The sequence below is a fragment of the Oncorhynchus nerka genome, linkage group LG9b (genome assembly GCF_034236695.1).
Source record: "Oncorhynchus nerka isolate Pitt River linkage group LG9b, Oner_Uvic_2.0, whole genome shotgun sequence".
Lineage (NCBI taxonomy): Eukaryota > Metazoa > Chordata > Actinopteri > Salmoniformes > Salmonidae > Oncorhynchus > Oncorhynchus nerka.
The window spans coordinates 2,847,215-2,865,315 of NC_088424.1; the positions used below are offsets into that span (position 1 = coordinate 2,847,215).

The 18,101-nt window shown below is 40.0% G+C and overlaps 1 protein-coding gene across 1 annotated transcript in view; it reads right to left on the reverse strand.

The window, feature by feature from the left end:
* LOC115114109 (fibroblast growth factor 12) overlaps positions 1–16,819 on the reverse strand; it is a 73,800-nt gene extending 56,981 nt beyond the window's left edge. The window contains exon 1 of the mRNA XM_029642102.2: positions 16,586–16,819. Within this exon, the coding sequence (XP_029497962.1) occupies positions 16,586–16,610 (25 nt within the window). The 5' untranslated portion in view covers positions 16,611–16,819. The remainder of the gene's footprint in view (positions 1–16,585) is intronic.
* Between the last annotated feature and the right edge of the window lie 1,282 nt (positions 16,820–18,101).

The following is an 18,101-nucleotide window of genomic DNA, read 5'->3' on the forward strand; positions in this document are numbered from 1 at the left end:
CCCCCCTCTTTGTCATCATCGCCCAAGAGAGAAAGCATGCAAGGGTAGAGGCTATGTCTCACCGGCGGTAATTGTGGTCGACTTCGATCGTTCTCCACAGAAACACTGCAGCATATGCGCTCCTTTCTGAAGGAATGGCCTCAGAATCCTCATTGATTTGGGTTGGTGGGAGCCTTCCTCAATCCAAGCAATCCGGACACACTATCACAACACTGGGCGAGGTAGCATAGCGTATAGCCACCTCGACTTAGAGTAGCCGCTCTCTCGGTTCACAAGCTTCAAAACGCCGGAAGGGCACAGTCTCCGGGACAAATTACGCAAAAATGAGGCATCATGAGTATTTTTTCCCCCTCTTCTATTCTCGTCCACAGACGGTCATTCAGAACACTCTGTCTTCCAAGGCTAGGATACGCAAGGACGTTAGAATGTTCTCCTAATTTGTACAGCTCGTCTCCGCGTCTTCACTGGCGGACGTAATATCAGGGAGGGGGAGAGAGAGAGAGAAAGAGAGAGAGTCCTAGTGCAAGCAGTGTGCACGCAAAAGTTAAACTGCAGGGGTATGTGGCGGGACGGCCATGAATGAGGTAATGCGGTACCGTGCTTTTTGTCCAGCCGAGACAATGCGAGAGACGCTGCACAGCTGTTGGGATTAAAACGCCAATGTTCCGCGATCCACAGGAAACCGGAGGACAACGTATAGCCTACGTCAGATGCAGCCGACAGTTTAAAGACAAAAGATGAGCAAATGCACGGTCATGATGAAAGAGTAGCGTAAAGAAACTTTTAGCCAATAGCCTACCATGCAGATGTCAAGTCTATTACTGAGGTTGACTCACTCTGAGTTCCACATCAACTATTAGCCTACTGTGCATAGACATATCAGTGGTCACTGTCTGGTGATGACGTAGGCAACCTAGACATCTGAGTAGTATGACTATATTTGGCCAGGACATATTTTTTAAATCATTTCTTGCAGTACCAATAGGTACCAGTACCAATTCTGTTGAGCTCCCCAATCTTAGGTGAAATAAAACAGACACGAACGTTCCTGTGACTTGTGAATATCTTAATGATAAGTGATATAATAATATGATTTGATTCATATCAAATATCATTGTCTCTTGACGCATAATTGAAGTTTTTGAAAATAAAGAGGAATGATTATTGTAATTTTCTACAACACTATTATTTCTATAGAGCATCTTGAGTTGTTCTATTATTACATTGAAAGATAATGATATAATTAGTCATTTAGTTTATTTTTAAACATCTTTCTCAAAAAAACCACACATTAAAAGACTAGAATGTGTGTGCCTTAAGCCACACCCCTACAAATATAATGAGGCAAAGAGATTCCACCCCTCTCCAGCATGGCCACATGGTGAGTAGTCCCTCTGCAAACATTTGAGAAAGTGAATAAGCAAGTTGGTAAATCTTCAAGTATTTTTAAGAAGTGTCAATACCGAACATCTAATATTTCAAGAAATATGTAAAGTAATGCTTTTTGGACTAAAATATATGTTTGCTGGTATGTAGTATACATTTGTCCAAATGAAATCTACCCAGCCATATGTTAGCTATGGGGATTAATTACAGTAAAACATAAGTATAATTAGTCCAATCCGAAACTGTCACAATCTAAACAATTGACACCATAGAGATATAAAGAGGCCTCATCTTTGTACCTGTGCCATTATGGTCAGTTGTACATAGCGCTCTCAGAAACAAGTGGCATTTTCCATTGTCAATGGACCATTCTAACTAGAGGTCGACCGACTATGATTTTTCAACGCCGATACCGATTATTGGAGGACCCCAAAAAAAGCCGATACCGATTAAATCGGTCAACCTGTAATTCTAATTATTGGGATGATGGTGTTTTTAAAAAATCTATTATGATGAGGCATTTTTAAAAAAAAAACCTTTATTTAACTAGGCAATAATGATGTTGAATTACACCATTGCTTTTGGTGCTTTGCACAGGGGACCCCCTGATATGCTAAAACTTGTGACTGAGTTTCCGGTAATGAATAATGAAGAAGATCAGCATTACACAGTCAATGCTCATCCCCTTAGGCTACATACCATTGAAAAACGAGAAGTGGGGATATAGATGAGAGCGTTAACCATTTTGATCAATTGTGTACATTTTTAGATATGTGTTGAAATGTACTGTATCTATAGCAGGACAGCAATGATCAAATGCTCAAATACATTTACAGAACTTCTGATCATTTTCTTGTCTTAGTACCTGACTTGCAGATCTTTTGGTCAGACCATCTTTTGGTAAAATTGAAATACAAATGTCATCAGTAATACAAATTACAAATTTACTGTTAAGTCCTAAATCATCATCTCCAACATTGTGACCTTCCATTATAGAGGTTCTTTGGTGTGGATTTATGCCTATACATTCATATCAGTTGTGTTCTTCCATTGCATTTACCTTTCCTTATTGCTATTGTGTATTGTGTTTCTGTGCGCCAATGGAACGTCAACTAAACTATGAGCAAACCAACCTTTGTATTCAATACATGGAATTGGATTGTGATGATACCGATGAATGAATCCTTCACACAATGTGCTTATTTTAATCATATTTTATTTGAAGTGTATGAAATTGTATGGTGGAATATGCATAAAAGGAGAGTCATTTCCCATAATTCTGCAACTTTGGATAGTTGTACTTCCAGTTTTGATTTTCATAATTTAGTGAATGCAAAGAAAATGTATTGATCTACTGTGATTTTTAAAGGAAAGACTACCTGCTTGCATTAATCTTTTTGCCTACAGTTATGTTCTTTTGATTAATGTATTTCCAATTTTCATAGTATAATATAGCTTTGACTAATTTATTTATGTTTTGAGAAGGCAACTACTGTTTTGAAAAAGTCCAGAGTTCTGTGTCTTTTGGACTCGGTTTCAAAATCGACAACATTATTCCAGAAAAATGCTTGTACGCGATTGAGAAAAACTGTACTGTCACCGTTTCAGCACAGAGCCTTTTCGTTTCTGGTAAAACCATAGAGTACTTTCTCACAACATGGGAAGAGTTTTGTTTCCTTTAACCCTGGAAACTAACAGCCAAAAGAATGAGGTAACTAAAAATGACCCAAAACCAGTTGTGATTGGATTATGACCCTATCACACATAGCCAAAGCAAAACAGTGCTTACACATCATTTTGTTAACAGGCAAATGTTTCCAAACATGAATTCATTTGATTATTTACATTTCTCTACACAGTGTTCACATTAAAAAGTCATGATAAAGCAATATAAGGACTCTGTAGTGTCTATTATTGCTCAGCGTTGCTTAACACGATATAATCACAATACATCCCATTTTACAGTAGAGGGCGCTGTATGATTACATTTCCATGGAGAGTGAGCTGAGAAGAGAATATGAGATTTGAACAGGGAGGGGGAGGTAGACAAGGATGAGGGGAAAGGGAGAGGTAGAGAAAGCAACACAGTTCAAGACATCCACCAAATTCAATCAAGGTTCCCTGCCAAGATATACGCCATCATTCATTGGTCGGTGCGGAAAGTCAATATTCTTTTGTGAGTGGTTGTGGTCGATGTGTTCAGAGGGTCCCTGGTTCGAGCCCCGGGTTGGACTAAGGAGAGGGACGGAAGCTAAACTGTTACACTAACAAGCTGAATCAAGAACATGTGTACTGGTATCCAAGCTCAGAGACACATTGAGAACAGGGACTGGTAGAACTGTAGTCATGCTTATGAGTTTGGTGTGAATTTGCTGTTTGGATTGCCCTGAAGCAGACACAAACCAAACACGGGCTTTGATTGATTTAGGACGTTGTATAAGGGGGTTTAGAGATGAGTGGGGTCTTGGCTGGGGGATAGAGAGACAATAGAGAGAAAAAGAGAGCAGAAGGAGGGAGAGTGGGAAGGTGTCATCGAAGGGAGGAGTGGGTTAAGGCAAAAGGAAGAGGGAAAGAGAGCAGCAGACAATGATGGAGGGAAAGAGAGAGCAGGGTGGAAGGTAGAGAGAAAGAGACAAGATGATGTACACTGATTATGCGGGATGGGGTCGATCCGGTTTATTTTATAGTCCTATTTCTGGAATTCACTTCATAATGAAAGTGTGTGGTACTGTAGCAATAGATAATTTTACGTACTTACTTCAAGTGATTTGACACATTGAATGATGAAACACAATTGATTACATGCCAAATGACGTGCACAGGTGCTCGTTTTAATGAAGTTTCCCATTTTAAGAAGTAATATGTTTCAAGAACCTAGACAGCAACAGTTCTTTCGGGGGAAGTTTAGCATTTTTGTCTGCATTGAAAAGTCTTTAAAAAAAAATGTTTACTGACCAAAACACACACACACCCCCTGGCTCTGCCATGGCATACAGATATTACAACATTAACAACATGTCACGACCTCTGCCGAAGTCGGTCCGGTCCCTCTCCTTGTTCGGGTGGCGTTCGGCGGTCGACGTCACCGGCCTTCTAGCCATCGCCAATCCACTTTTCATTTTCCATTTGTTTTGTCTTTGTTTTACACACCTTATTTGAGTAAAGTTACTTGTGTTACTCATCTCTGCTGTCCTGCGCCTGACTCCTCTGCACCAGCTACACCCAGACCATTACACAACATAACGTTTTTGTCATAAACATCGACATTTTGTCATTATAAAAATAAACTGTTACCGTGTTCCAAGACATATGCTTTCTGTTTCATAGTTGTAACAAAGGCACTCATGAATAAAATTGACACTTGAATTTTGGTGTTTTTTGTTTTTACATATAGCCTACTAATGAACTAATGAAAAACTAATGAAAAGGCTATTGTGTTATTTGAAATAAAAGAAACATTATTTTAATATTACCCAAGTCCTTCATAAACACAACCAAATTATTATTTTTGCAATAGCATACATGACATTTATTAATTACACTGGAAAAATGTAGCAATCAGAATGACTGCTCTTTAACTTGAAAGGGCGTCCCCCGAGGCCCAGCGCTTCTGAAGTGGCGTCCCTCGAGGCCCAGCGGTTCGAGTGTTAAGGGCATGTCTCAGGCTGGACACATTGGCAGTCAGAATCTTTAGTCTCCACCGAGTGTTGTTAACACCTCATGGTTCCCTTTATCCAATAGTCGGTGGAGAAACAGCGTCGTCCGGGTTTGGCCGGGGTAGGCTGTCATTGTAAATAAGAATTTGTTCTTAACTGACTTGCCTATTTAAATAAAGGTTCAATTAAATTAAAAAAAAAAAATACATAAACAATGGAGCAATACAACCTTAGATGTTGAGTTAAGATACAGTAAAACACTTGTACTAATGAATAAGGTAATTATTAATAAGTTATAATTCTTCAAATATCAATATCATTATCTGAACATTGAACATAAGGAAGTCTCACAGATTTTGCCCTTAGATGGAAATGGCAAAGGCAGGTGACAAAAAGATAACATAGATCCTAAACAGTGTGCAGATAGAAGGGCTGTACACCAATGACGTGTCTTTACAGTATAAACTGTACAAGACTATTCTCTGCTAATCCATATGGGAAGGATTCATACACATTTTTATTTATGTCAGTCTTCATATTTGTCAATCTTATATGATTATTATGGCCTACTTCATATAAGAAAACACACAAAACATGTCTAATTCTTATACAATTCTTGTTTATCACATTTACAGTAGGTATATACAACGTATAAGTAAAAAATTAAAGAAATGAATATTGTACAATTGTGGCTGTGTATAATTGTGGCCTACGTCTTATAAGACAGTTGAAGTCGGAAGTTTACATACACCTCAGCCAAAGACATTTAATCTCTGTTTTTCACAATTCCTGACATTTAATCATAGTAAAAATTCCCTGTCTTAGGACAGTTAGGATCACCACTTTATTATTTATTTATTTATTTATTTTGGCTTTTATTTCTTTCATCACATTTCCAGTGGATCAGAAGTTTACATACACTCAATTAGTATTTGGTAGCATTGCATTTAAATTGTTTAACTTGGGTCAACTGTTTCTAGTAGCCTTCCACAATATGTTGGGTGAATTTTGGCCCATTCCTCCTGACAGAGCTGGTGTAACTGAGTCCGGTTTGTAGGCATCCTTGCTCGCACAAGCTTTTTCAGTTCTGCCCACAAATGTTCTATGGGATTGAGGTCAGTGCTTTGTGATGGCCACCCCAATACCTTGACTTTGTTGTCCTTAAGCCATTTTGCCACAACTTTGGAAATATTCTTGGGGTCATTGTCCATTTGGAAGACCCATTTGCTATAACTGATAACTGATGTCTTGAGATGTTGCTTCAATATATCCACATCATTTTCCCTCATCATGATGCAATCTATTCTGTGAAGTGCACCAGTCCCTCCTGCAGCAAAGCACCCCCACAACATCATGCTGCCACCCCCGTGCTTCACGGTTGGGATGGTGTTCTTCGGCTTGCAAGCCTCCCCCTTTTTCCTCCAAACATAATGATGGTTATTATGGCCAAACAGTTATATTTTTGTTTCATCAGACCAGAGGATATTTCTCCAAAAAGTACGATCTTTATCCCCATGTGCAGTTGCAAACCGTAGTCTGGCTTTTTTATGGCAGTTTTGGAGCAGTGACTTCTTCCTTGCTGAGCGGCCTTTCAGGTTATGTCAATATAGGACTCGTTTTAATGTAGATATAGATACTTTTGTACCTGTTTCCTCCAGCATCTTCACAAGGTCCTTTGCTGTTGTTCTGGGATTGATTTGCACTTTTAGCACCAAAGTACATTCATCTCCAGGAGAAAGAACGCGTCTCCTTCCTGAGTGGTATGACGGCTGTGTGGCCCCTAGTGTTTATACTTGCGTACTATTGTTTGTACAGATGAACGTGGTACCTTCAGGCGTTTGGAAATTGCTCCCAAGGATGAATCAGACCTACAATTTTTTTTCTGAGGTCTTGGCTGATTTCTTTTGATTTTCCCAAGCAAAGAAATCAAAGAGGCACTGAGTTTGAAGGTACGCCTTGAAATACATCCACAGGTACACCTCCATTTGACTCAAGTGATGGCTTCTAAAGCCATGTCATAATTTTCAGGAATCTTCCAAGCTGTTTAAAGGCACAGTGAACTTAGTGTATGTAAACTTCTGACCCACTGGAATTGTGATACAGTGAATTATAGGTGAAATAATCTGTCTGTAAACAATTGTTGGAAAAATGACTTGTGTCATGCACAAAGTAGATGTCCTAACAGTCTTTCCAAAACTATAGTTTGTTATTAACAATAAATTTGTAGATGTACCGGCAGATTTCCTCCTCTTCGTCTGAAGAGGAGTTAGGATCGGACCAAGATGCGGCGTGGTAAGTGTTCATGACGATTTTAATAAGAAAAGCACTGAACCCTATGAAATACAAAAAACAATAAACGAATATGTGAAATAACCAAACCGAAACAGTACTGTGCGGCGAAGAACACTCACACGGAAACAAACACCCACAAACCAACAGTGAAACTCAGGCTACCTAAATATGGTTTTCAATCAGGGACAACGATAAACAGCTGCCTCTGATTGAGAACCATATCAGGCCAAACACAGAAATAGAAAAATCATAGAAACACAAACATAGACTGCCCACCCCAACTCACGCCCTGACCATACTAAATAAAGACAAAACAAAGGAAATAAAGGTCAGAACGTGACAGTAGAGTGGTTGAAAAACAAGTTTTAAGACTCCAACCTAAGTGTATGTAAACTTCCGGCAACTGTATGTTACTTAAAATGTTTCAGGAGCACCCATATAAGAATCCTTATATGATTCATATAGATTATTTTCAATATGGGAATATACCAATGCTTGCTGCTTGCCTCTTTCCATTTCCTACCAAATTATGCAATTAAGAATACATTTAAAAGGGAAAATATCGCAATGTTGACCCTTTGATGTATAGGCCTATGCATTGATAAGTATCAGTATATATTCTATTTGAGTCAACTCATTATTGGCTGCGATACTGGTGTTGCCAGAAGCTTGGCCCGACCCCTCTCTCGTTTCACGTAATTATGTCAACAGAAGAGAGGTTAAAATGTTCACCTTGTAAGGTGATAGGAGCTTAAAACAAGACAGTAACAAGAACTGTAAAGCTGAACGCTCAAAGTTAAAAGTGAAATCTTATTATACTCCATAATATTTATCAGTAAATAATATACAGTGATCCTAAACATCAGTTGAGATCCCTCATAACAATAATCAAATGTTTCAATATGCGTTTACGTGGATGTAGAATAAACGATAACAATTTCTGGAACATTCCATGTCATAGTGCTGCAGCTTCTTAACAACAGCAAGGTCACTATTGTTCAGCGAGGGACTGGGAACAGAAATCGTCCTGGGAATTTTCTATCTAACACACCAGGCCATTTTTTTATTCGAGACCCCCCCCCCACACCGGCCCACTTTTTGATTTGAGGACCCAATGATTAGCCAAATAATGATCCACTAAAAACCCCAATTTATACAAGCCCATTAGGCTAAAAATGGACAGTCCGTCTCTGCTATTGTTCGATTACACACTGCCGCATGCATAATCTTTTTTAATGGCAAGTTGTTTACGATCCAAACCATTCAATTACAGATAACAGAAGTTCGATACAAAATTAACACATTCCTTTTGCAATTCTAACATGTTCTAACATGTGAAATGACTTGATAACCTGTTATTCAAATACATGTTTTATGTATTTAGGCACTAAAAACGCACTCCACATAATGGAGTGAATTTAGTGGCAAAAGTCTGTGAATGGTAGCTTTTATGAATGTTACTTTTTTTTAATGTAAAAATCTATCCTCTGTAACAACAAAAAGTTAGTTGTTAACGATTTAAGAAACGAATACACTTTATTATCAGTGTAAACCCAAGTATATATATATTTTTAAAAAAATTCACATTCAACTTTCACTTGCATGATTCTTTCTTTAAGTGTGCAGAACTGTAGTCCCCTCACAGACTTTTGGCACTCATCTTACATAGAATTTAGCAGGCACATGCATTCAAACCATAAAAGGGGAAAAGGCAAGGAGGAATAGATACAAAAATATACAGCACAATGATGCCATTGCAACAAAAGGTATGCTCTTTTTTGTTTAGCACTTTACACTGGCATTTTTTGTATTATTTTGAGCATGGAATAAAATGAAGTACATTTTTGCATCTCAGCCTCCTTGATTTTTTTTTCTTCATTTGTATGGTTAGAGTGGGAGTACCTGCTGAATTCCTGCTGATTCTTTCTCTCACGCACCCGGCCACCATTCATTCAAGACTGACCGCAGACCCTCATACTGCTTTTCTACTCCTCTTGCATACAAATGACATTCGTAGTGGTCATTTGGGGATTTGTACAGTTGTAGAACGTACCTCACAGATTACAGAAACAGCCATGTCTAAGACCATGCAGCAGCTCCACTTCATCAGCTAGCCACAAGCATTAGACTGCTACACGATTGCGGTGACTTTGTCACAAGGGTAAAGGGTTATGATCGTGCTTAACAAGCAAATAGCAGCGGTCAGATATTTGAATACCAGCAGCGGCAGTGAAATCGGAGTCCAACATGACAGTGCCCGGCAGCTGTCTCAGGTGAGAAGAGAAGAGGCCTACACAGGAATAAAGAAGCAAGACACCTGCAGGGGAAAGACTCCCACACAAACACTATGCTAGATTGTAAACAACCCATACTCTTCTTCGTTGCTTTCTAAATGGGTTCCAGTTACCTCAAACTATCTACTGTTCAGCCATTTTTACTTAACGTTTTGGTTTTTAAAAAAGTGCAATAAATCTGCAAATAATTCAACTAGACATCTCCAGTAATGCTTTGAAACTAAATTTCCACCATCTCTCTCTACCGCTATCCCCAACTTGGAGGCCCAGCATTAGCCTGGTCCCATGTCGGTTTGTGCTGTACAGCCAACTTGGTCAATGCCGAACATGGCTCCCCAACCACATCTGTCCTACTGACTTTCCCTAGAACTCCTTGTAGGTCTATACGATCCGCCCATACTCGTAGCCTGGAACTCTGGGATTTCATGAAGTGTTTGCCTGTAATAAACTTGTTTGTGGGAATGCAATGATGATGATGATGATCGTGATGATCAGGAGTTAGTGTGCCACTAAGTTAATAATCAGGGGCCCTAATAAACCTGAATGAGTTAGCATGCCACTCTTTTGCTGATAGATCCATCAGCAGCCCCCAATGCCCTCCTTGGCCAGAGCTAACATTGGTTGAGTCAACCTAATTTCCCATTATTACAACTTAATTTATCCACGTCATCAAGCCGAGCGTAACACCCTGGATCAGAGCTAGGGGAAGGGGAATAGCAAGAGATCTATAAACTGGCTGAGTATCAGCAAGCCGAGCGTAACACCTTGGATCAGAGCTAGGGGAAGGGGAATAGCAAGAGATCTATAAACTGAAACAAAAGGACGGGGAAAAGGAAGCTCCCAGTTGGCTGAAATGTCAACGAGTGAGCAATGTCTCTTCAACCTGCTAGGCAAGGCATCTGGAGCTACAAATCACAAAAGCATGACTGCAAATCTATTTAAGGTGCCACAAGAGTGCCAATCGTCTGTCTGAGGAAAACATATGTACAATCATGAAGTTTGAGATTGAACGTGCATGAGTCTGCAGCAACTACAAAAATGTTATCCGTCTCTGCAGAAATGAACTGTACAGATATGACAGATATCACATTTCACAGATATAACTATTTGGCATTTTAAAGTGTTTTCCATGGTTGCAAACCACATTTCTAGAATGAGCCAACCACATATGAAATTCCCATAAATAAAGTTGTTTTACTGTGTTGTTGTTATATCTGTATAGTGTATCTGCATATCATGACTTCTACACATGTACTGTACTATTACTCAATCAATTGTGACACATGCATAATGTATTATGTTGTGTATGTAGTCCCATGAGTTGAAAATTAAGTCTCTTTGGGGAGTGTTACGGTAATAAGGTGAATTTGCCCCAAGACGCTGATCTTGGGTCAGTTTTTCATTTCCCCCACTAATGGTTAAGGTTAGGATTGGGGGAGGGGAAGCGGAGCCTAGATCTGTACCTAGGGGAAACTTCACCCCAAGCATAAAATACCATGAGAAGGGCTTTCATCCCATCCCACAAGCATTTCACAGCCCCTGCGATAACATCCGTAAATCTGTGTACGCGACCAATAAACTGATTTGGGACTCCTAGTCCAACTCAATATAAAAGATAAAACTTCAAGAATACTTCAAGATTTGCATTATGGAGAGAAGGGGTTGAAAGTGTGTGTGTGTGTGTGTGTGTATCAGCGAGAGCGTAATACGATTGTCAAACTCTGCAAGTGTGTGAGAGAGAGGAGAAGCAATTAAAAGGTGATGACAGCTGCGATAGGCATGACACAGAAAGATGGGATTTTGAAAGATGAGGACAGTGAGGTAGGGAGGCAGGATGTAAAATATGAAGAGGTAAGCATGACTGTCTTTAAGGATCTCACAGTCCTTAATAAGAAGAACCAGGGGTAAACAGAAAAGAGGCCTAGGTCAGTAAAAGGTAGGCTAGCTTCGCTAATGAAACACAGAACACTGACAGAACAGAGCCTCCTAATATTGACATTTGGCTGAGTGTGTGTGTGTGTGTGTGTGTGTGTGTGTGTGTGTGTGTAGGTGTGTGTGTGTGTAGGTGTGTGCTTGCACCAGACAGGTTCAAATACTATTTTTAATCATTTCATGTACGTTAACTGGGCTTGATTGTGCTTACCTGGCCCAATAGCACCAACAGAATAGTCACAAAACCATGTCTGGAGCTCCAGACCCCATAAGTGTTTGAAAGATTTTTGGTTTGCATGCAAATATCTATGCGTGAGTGTTTTTATTCACGCATGCCTGCCTGTGCTTCTGTATGAGTCCTTGTGGTTGAGAAGGATAAAGCTACTGACATTCTGTATCCATCCAACCACAAAACAAACTCTGTATCCCTGCGCCAAGAAAAGTAATTCTGACACGTCTGTACATTTTTCATTACTCCTGGGCCACAAACTGAACAATGACTAGACAAGAGAGAGTTTTGGGAGTTTAGAAGTGGTTCTATTGGCACTGTTTATGTGAGCGTAATTGGATTCACTTAGCGGTGTTACAAGTAGAGGTCGACCGATTAATCGGAATGGCCGATTAATTAGGGCCGATTTCAAGTGTTCCTAACAATCGGTAAATGGCATTTTTGGACACCGATTATGGCCGATTACATTGCACTCCACAAGGAGACTGCGTGGCAGGCTGACTACCTGTAATGCGAGTGCAGCAAGGAGCCAAGTTAAGTTGCTAGCTACCATTAAACTTATCTTATAAAAAACAATCATTCTTAACATTATCACTAGTTAACTACACATGGTTGATGATATTAATAGTTTAACTAGCTTGTCCTGCGTTGCATATAATCGATGCAGTGCCTGTTAATTTATCATTGAATCACAGCTTACTTCGCCAAACGGGTGATGATTTAACAAGAGCATTCGCGAAAAAAGCACTGTATCTAACCATAAACATCATAAACATCAATTCCTTTATTAAAATCAACACACAAGTATATATTTTTAAACCTGCATATTTAGTTAATATTGCCTGCTAACATGAATTTCTTTTAACTAGGGTAATTGTCACTTCTCTTGCGTTCTGTGCAAGCAGAGTCAGGGTAAATGCAGCAGTTTGGGCCGCCTGGCCCGTTGCGAACTGTGTTAAGACAATTTCTTCCTAACAAAGACCGTAATTAATTTGCCATAATTTTACATAATTATGACATAACATTGAAGGTTGTGCAATGTAACAGCAATATTTAGACTTAGGGATGCCACCCGTTCAATAAAATCAGGAACGGTTCTGTATTTCACTGAAAGAATAAACGTCTTGTTTTCGAAATGGTAGTTTCCAGATTTGACCATGCTAATGACCTAAGGCTCGTATTTCTGTGTGTTATTATATTATAGTTAAGTCTATGATTTGATAGAGCAGTCTGACTGAGTGGTGGTAGGCAGCAGCAGGCTCGTAAGTATTCATTCAAACTGCACTTTCCTGCATTTGCCAGCAGGAAAGTGCTTCAAGCATTGCGCTGTTTATGACTTCAAGCCTATCAACTCCAGAGATTAGGCTGGCAATACTAAAGTGCCTATAAGAACATCCAATAGTCAAAGGTATATGAAATACAAATGGTATAGAGAGAAATAGTCCTATAATTCCTATAATAACTGCAACCTAAAACTTCTTACCTGGGAATATTGAAAACTCATGTTAAAAGAAACCACCAGGTGTCATATGTTCTCATGTTCTGAGCAAGGAACTTAAACGTTAGCTTTTTTACATGGTAAATATAGCACTTTTACTCTCTTCTCCAACACTTTGTTTTTGCATGATTTAAACCAAATTGAACATGTTTCATTATTGTTTTTGAGACTAAATAGATTTTATTGATGTATTAAATTAAGTTAAAATAAATGTGTTCATTCAGTATTGTTGTAATTGTCATTATTACAAATATATATATTTTAAAAATCGTCTGATTAATAGGTATCTGATTTTTTTTGTTCCTCCAATAATCGGTATCAGTATCGGCGTTGAAAAATCACAATCAGTCGACCTCTAGTTACAAGGGTAAAACTGTTGGGAATAGTTTGTGTGTTATTGTACGGCTGTGATATGAGAGTGAATGGTATGTGCCATTCATGTCAAATATGTGAAAAACAAGGTTAGTACCTGATGTTTTAGTAAGTATAGGTAGGGATTATGATATGGAATATGCAAGTAAGTCTGTTTAAGTGCATGATACACACCAACATATCTGGTATAAGCATATTCATGGGTTGATTCCATTGTTCTATATTTGTTTCTATGCATTTGAGAATGCAATGAATAGGGTATAATGTTTATGGTCATATTTAATGCCCTTGGGTTTTTTTACACCTTTTTTCCCCCAATTTTGTGGGATACAATTGGTAGTTACAGTCTTGTCTCATCGCTGCAACTCACGTACGGACTCGGGAGAGGCGAAGATCGAGATCCGTGCGTCCTCGGAAACACAACCTAACCAAGCCGCACTGCTTCTTGACACAATGCCCACTTAACCTGGAAGTCAGCTGCACCAATGTGTCGGAGGAAACACCGTACACCTGGTGACCGTGTCATCGCTAGTGAGCGACGGGACAAGGACATCCCTGCCGGCCAAACCTTCCCCTAACCTGGACAACGCTGGGCCAATTGTGCACACCCCATGGGTCTCACGGTCGCGGCCGGCTGCGACAGAGCCTGAACTCGAACCCAGAATCTCTAGTGGCACAGCTACCCTTGCGATGCAGTGCCTTAGACCACTGCACCACTCGGAAGGCTGTATGAATGATAATTGTGTACATGTTCTCAACATGCATACTTCGGAATGTATTCAGACCCCTTCATTTTTTCCAAATTTTGTTACGTTACAGCCTTATTCTAAAATGTTTTTTTTTCATTCCTCAGCAATCTACACTCAATACCTCATAATAACAAAGCAAAAACAGGTTTTTAGAATTTTTTGCAAATTTATTACAAATAAAGAACTGAAATACCTTATGTAATTAAGTATTCAGACCCTTTGCTATGAGACTCGAAATTGAGCTCAGGTGCATCCTGTTTCCATTGATCATCCTTGAGATGTTTCTACAACTTGTGGTAAATTCAATTGATTGGACATGATTTGGAAAGGCACACACCTGTCTATATAAAGTCCCACAGTTGACAGTACATGTCAGCACAGATCTGGGGCACAGATCTGGGGAAGAGTACAAATTTTTTTCTTCAGCATTGAAGGTCCCCCAAAACACATTGGCCTTCATCATTCTTAAGCGGAAGAAGTTTGGAACTACCAAGACTCTTCCTAGAGCTGGCCGCCCAGCCAAACTGAGCAATTGGGGGAGAAGGGCCTTGGTCAGAGTGGCAATGGTGGAGATGGGAGAACCTTCCAGAAGGACAACCATCTCTGGAGCTCTCCACCAATCAGGCATTTATGGTAGAGTGGCCAAACAGAAGCCACTCCTCAGTAAAAGACACATGAAAGCTCGCTCTGGGTTTGCCAAAAGGCACCTAAAGACTCTCAGACCCTGAAAAACAAGATTCTCTGGTCTGATGAAACCAAGATTGAACTCTTTGGCCTGAATGCCAAGCGTCACGTCTGGAGGAAACCTGGCACTATCCCTATAGTGAAGCATGGTGGTGGCAGCATCATGCTGTGGGGATGTTTTTCAGCGGCAGGGACTGGGAGACTAGTCAGGATCGAGACAACGATGAACAGACCAAAGTACAGAGAGATTCTTGATGAAAACCTGCTCCAGAGCATTCAGATCCTTAGACTGGGGTGAAGGTACACAGCCAAGACCACGCAGGAGTGGCTTCGGGACAAGTCTCTGAATGCCCTTGAGTGGCCCAGCAGCCAGAGCCCGGACTCGAACCCGATCAAACATCTCTGGAGAGACCTGAAAACAGCTGTGTAAGCAACATTCCCCATCCAACCTGACAGAGCTTGAGAATCTGCAGAGAAGAATGGGAGAAACTCCACAAAAAACAGGTGTGCCAAGCTTGTAGCATCATACCCAAGAAGACTAGATTCTGTCATCGCTAACAAATATGTTTCAACAAAGTACAGAGTAAAGGGTCTGAATACTTATGTAAATGTAATATTTAATTTCTAAAAAACTGTTTCTGCTTTGTCATTTTGGTGTATTGTGTGTAGATAGACGTGGGGAAAAAACAATTTCATCAATTTTAGAATAAGGCTGTAGCATAAAATGTGGTAAAAGTAAAGGCGTCTGAATACTTTCCGAAGGCACTGTACATGTATTTATTATTAGAGTACATGTACCTGCACTCAGCACTTTGAAAGTCCCCTTTCAGTGAACATGCTTCTGATATGACTTTTTGCAGCTAATGTAGGCTATTACATAATACCTGAAGTACAAAGACAACACGTGCACTAGAAAACATTGAGCCAACTAGTACACTAGCCTACACACAATAGATGCAAACAATAATCCACTTGTATACAGAATTTCACGAATTACTATTCATAAATCACTATCTTGGCAATATGCAACCCATTATGAGCTGATATTAAAACAAAATGAGGTAGTTAAAGTCATAGGGTCTTAAATACTCGATTTTAACAACTAGCAACCTCGGGTGCTCGGTGCCCTAACCGCTGTCGGAAATGTTGGCAGACTTGGCACTTGTTCCTCCAACAACGACCCCTCCACTTTGGCGCATGCTGGTGTGATCAGGGAGCTCAAGACAGGCGTAAGAGAACATTTATCTCGCGGGGAAAAAAGTGATCAGTAAGCACTTTTCCTCACCTCCTGACATGACGAAGCGCATGTATCTTCTGCACAACAGTAACGTGAAATGCAACTTCCCTGGCCCCTACGGCAATGGACGCATGCTGGTGTGATGTGCAACCCACTCACACACTGATTGACGCACGCTGCAATAGCCTGCACCCACGGCACCTTCGCAGATAGACCGATACAAATCAAATAAAAAAAGGACATAAACGTTTCTTACCGGCGTTTTTATCCTTATCGCTCATGTTCTGCGAAAAAGCTGGTCAGCGAGTAAGTTGAAGAAGGCTTCGGTGTGAATGTGCGGGGTCGGGGAGTGCTTTCTTTCCCCCTCTTCATATGGGACAGCAGTAGCGGAATGGGATTCTGAGCTGAAGTGAGATCGATAAACAGACGAGATCCGACAGAAACGCGGCAGCTATTTTGGCGTGTCTGTCTGTGTTGTGCTTGAGTTTTATGAAATGGGCGGGGGTTCAGATGTGTGTGTGTGAGAGAGAGAGAGAGATGTGGCAAACTGTTGCGTCAAATTCTGGCAAACATTTCTGGAAAACTTGTGGCGAACATTCTACTGTTTGCTGCATTTTTGCTGCCACCTCACTATGAATATGCAAATTAGATCAGGGTTTTGGTTACTTTAACAAAATTGAAATGTATCTACATAAACAAAATCCCATATAATTTAAATGAACTTGCTTCTCACAGAAAACTAAACTAAACTTAAACTATGAACGGGAGTAGAGACCTAGGTGATGCATTTCCTGCTTTCACTTATGCAGGAAAATAAAGGTAAGGCATGTGATGAATCAGAAATGGTGTCATGGAATTATAGTCAACCTAAGATATTGTCATATTATTACAGATACAGTCTATACACGTTTTATTCTTATTTTCTGCATAAATAGCCTCTAAAATATATGTAAAGAGAACATAAATGTCTCAGATTTGGTTTTCTTGGAATGCTGTTACACCATTATATGACTCAATATCAGTACTTTTTGAATGTATAACTTGTCTAAGTCCTTTCATCAACTTATTTGAGCCAGTGTACGGCTGTGGTTTGACCTCATCGTTTGAATGGAATGTTGGCATATTTAAAATAAAAACATATTTCACCTTTATTTAACCAGGTAGGCCAGTTAAGAACAAGTTCTCATTTGCAACCGCGACCTGGCCAAGATAAAGCAAAGCAGTTTGACACATACAACAACACAGAGTTACACATGGAATAAACAAGCATACAATCAATAATACAGTAGGAAAGTCTATATACAGCATGTGCAAATGAGGTAGGATAAGAGAGGTAAAGGCAATAAATAGGCCATGGTGGCAAAGTAATTACAATATAGCAATTAAACACTGGAATGGTAGGATGTGCAGAGGATGAATTTGCAAGTTCTGATACTGGGGTGCAAAGGAGCAAGATAAATAAATACAATATGGGGATGAGGTAGATTGGGTGGGCTATTTACAGATGAGCTATGTACAGGTACAGTGATCTGTGAGCTGCTCTCACAGCTGGTGCTTAAAGCTAGTGAGGGAGGTAAGAGTCTCCAGCTTCAGAGATTTTTGAAGTTCGTTCCAGTCATTGGCACCAAAGAACTGGAAGGAAATGTGGCCAAAGGAAGAATTAGCTTTGGGGGTGACCAGTGAGATATACCTGCTGGAGCGTGTGCTACAGGTGGGTGCTGCTATGGTGACCAGTGAGCTGAGATAAGGCGGGGCGTTACCTAGCAGAGACT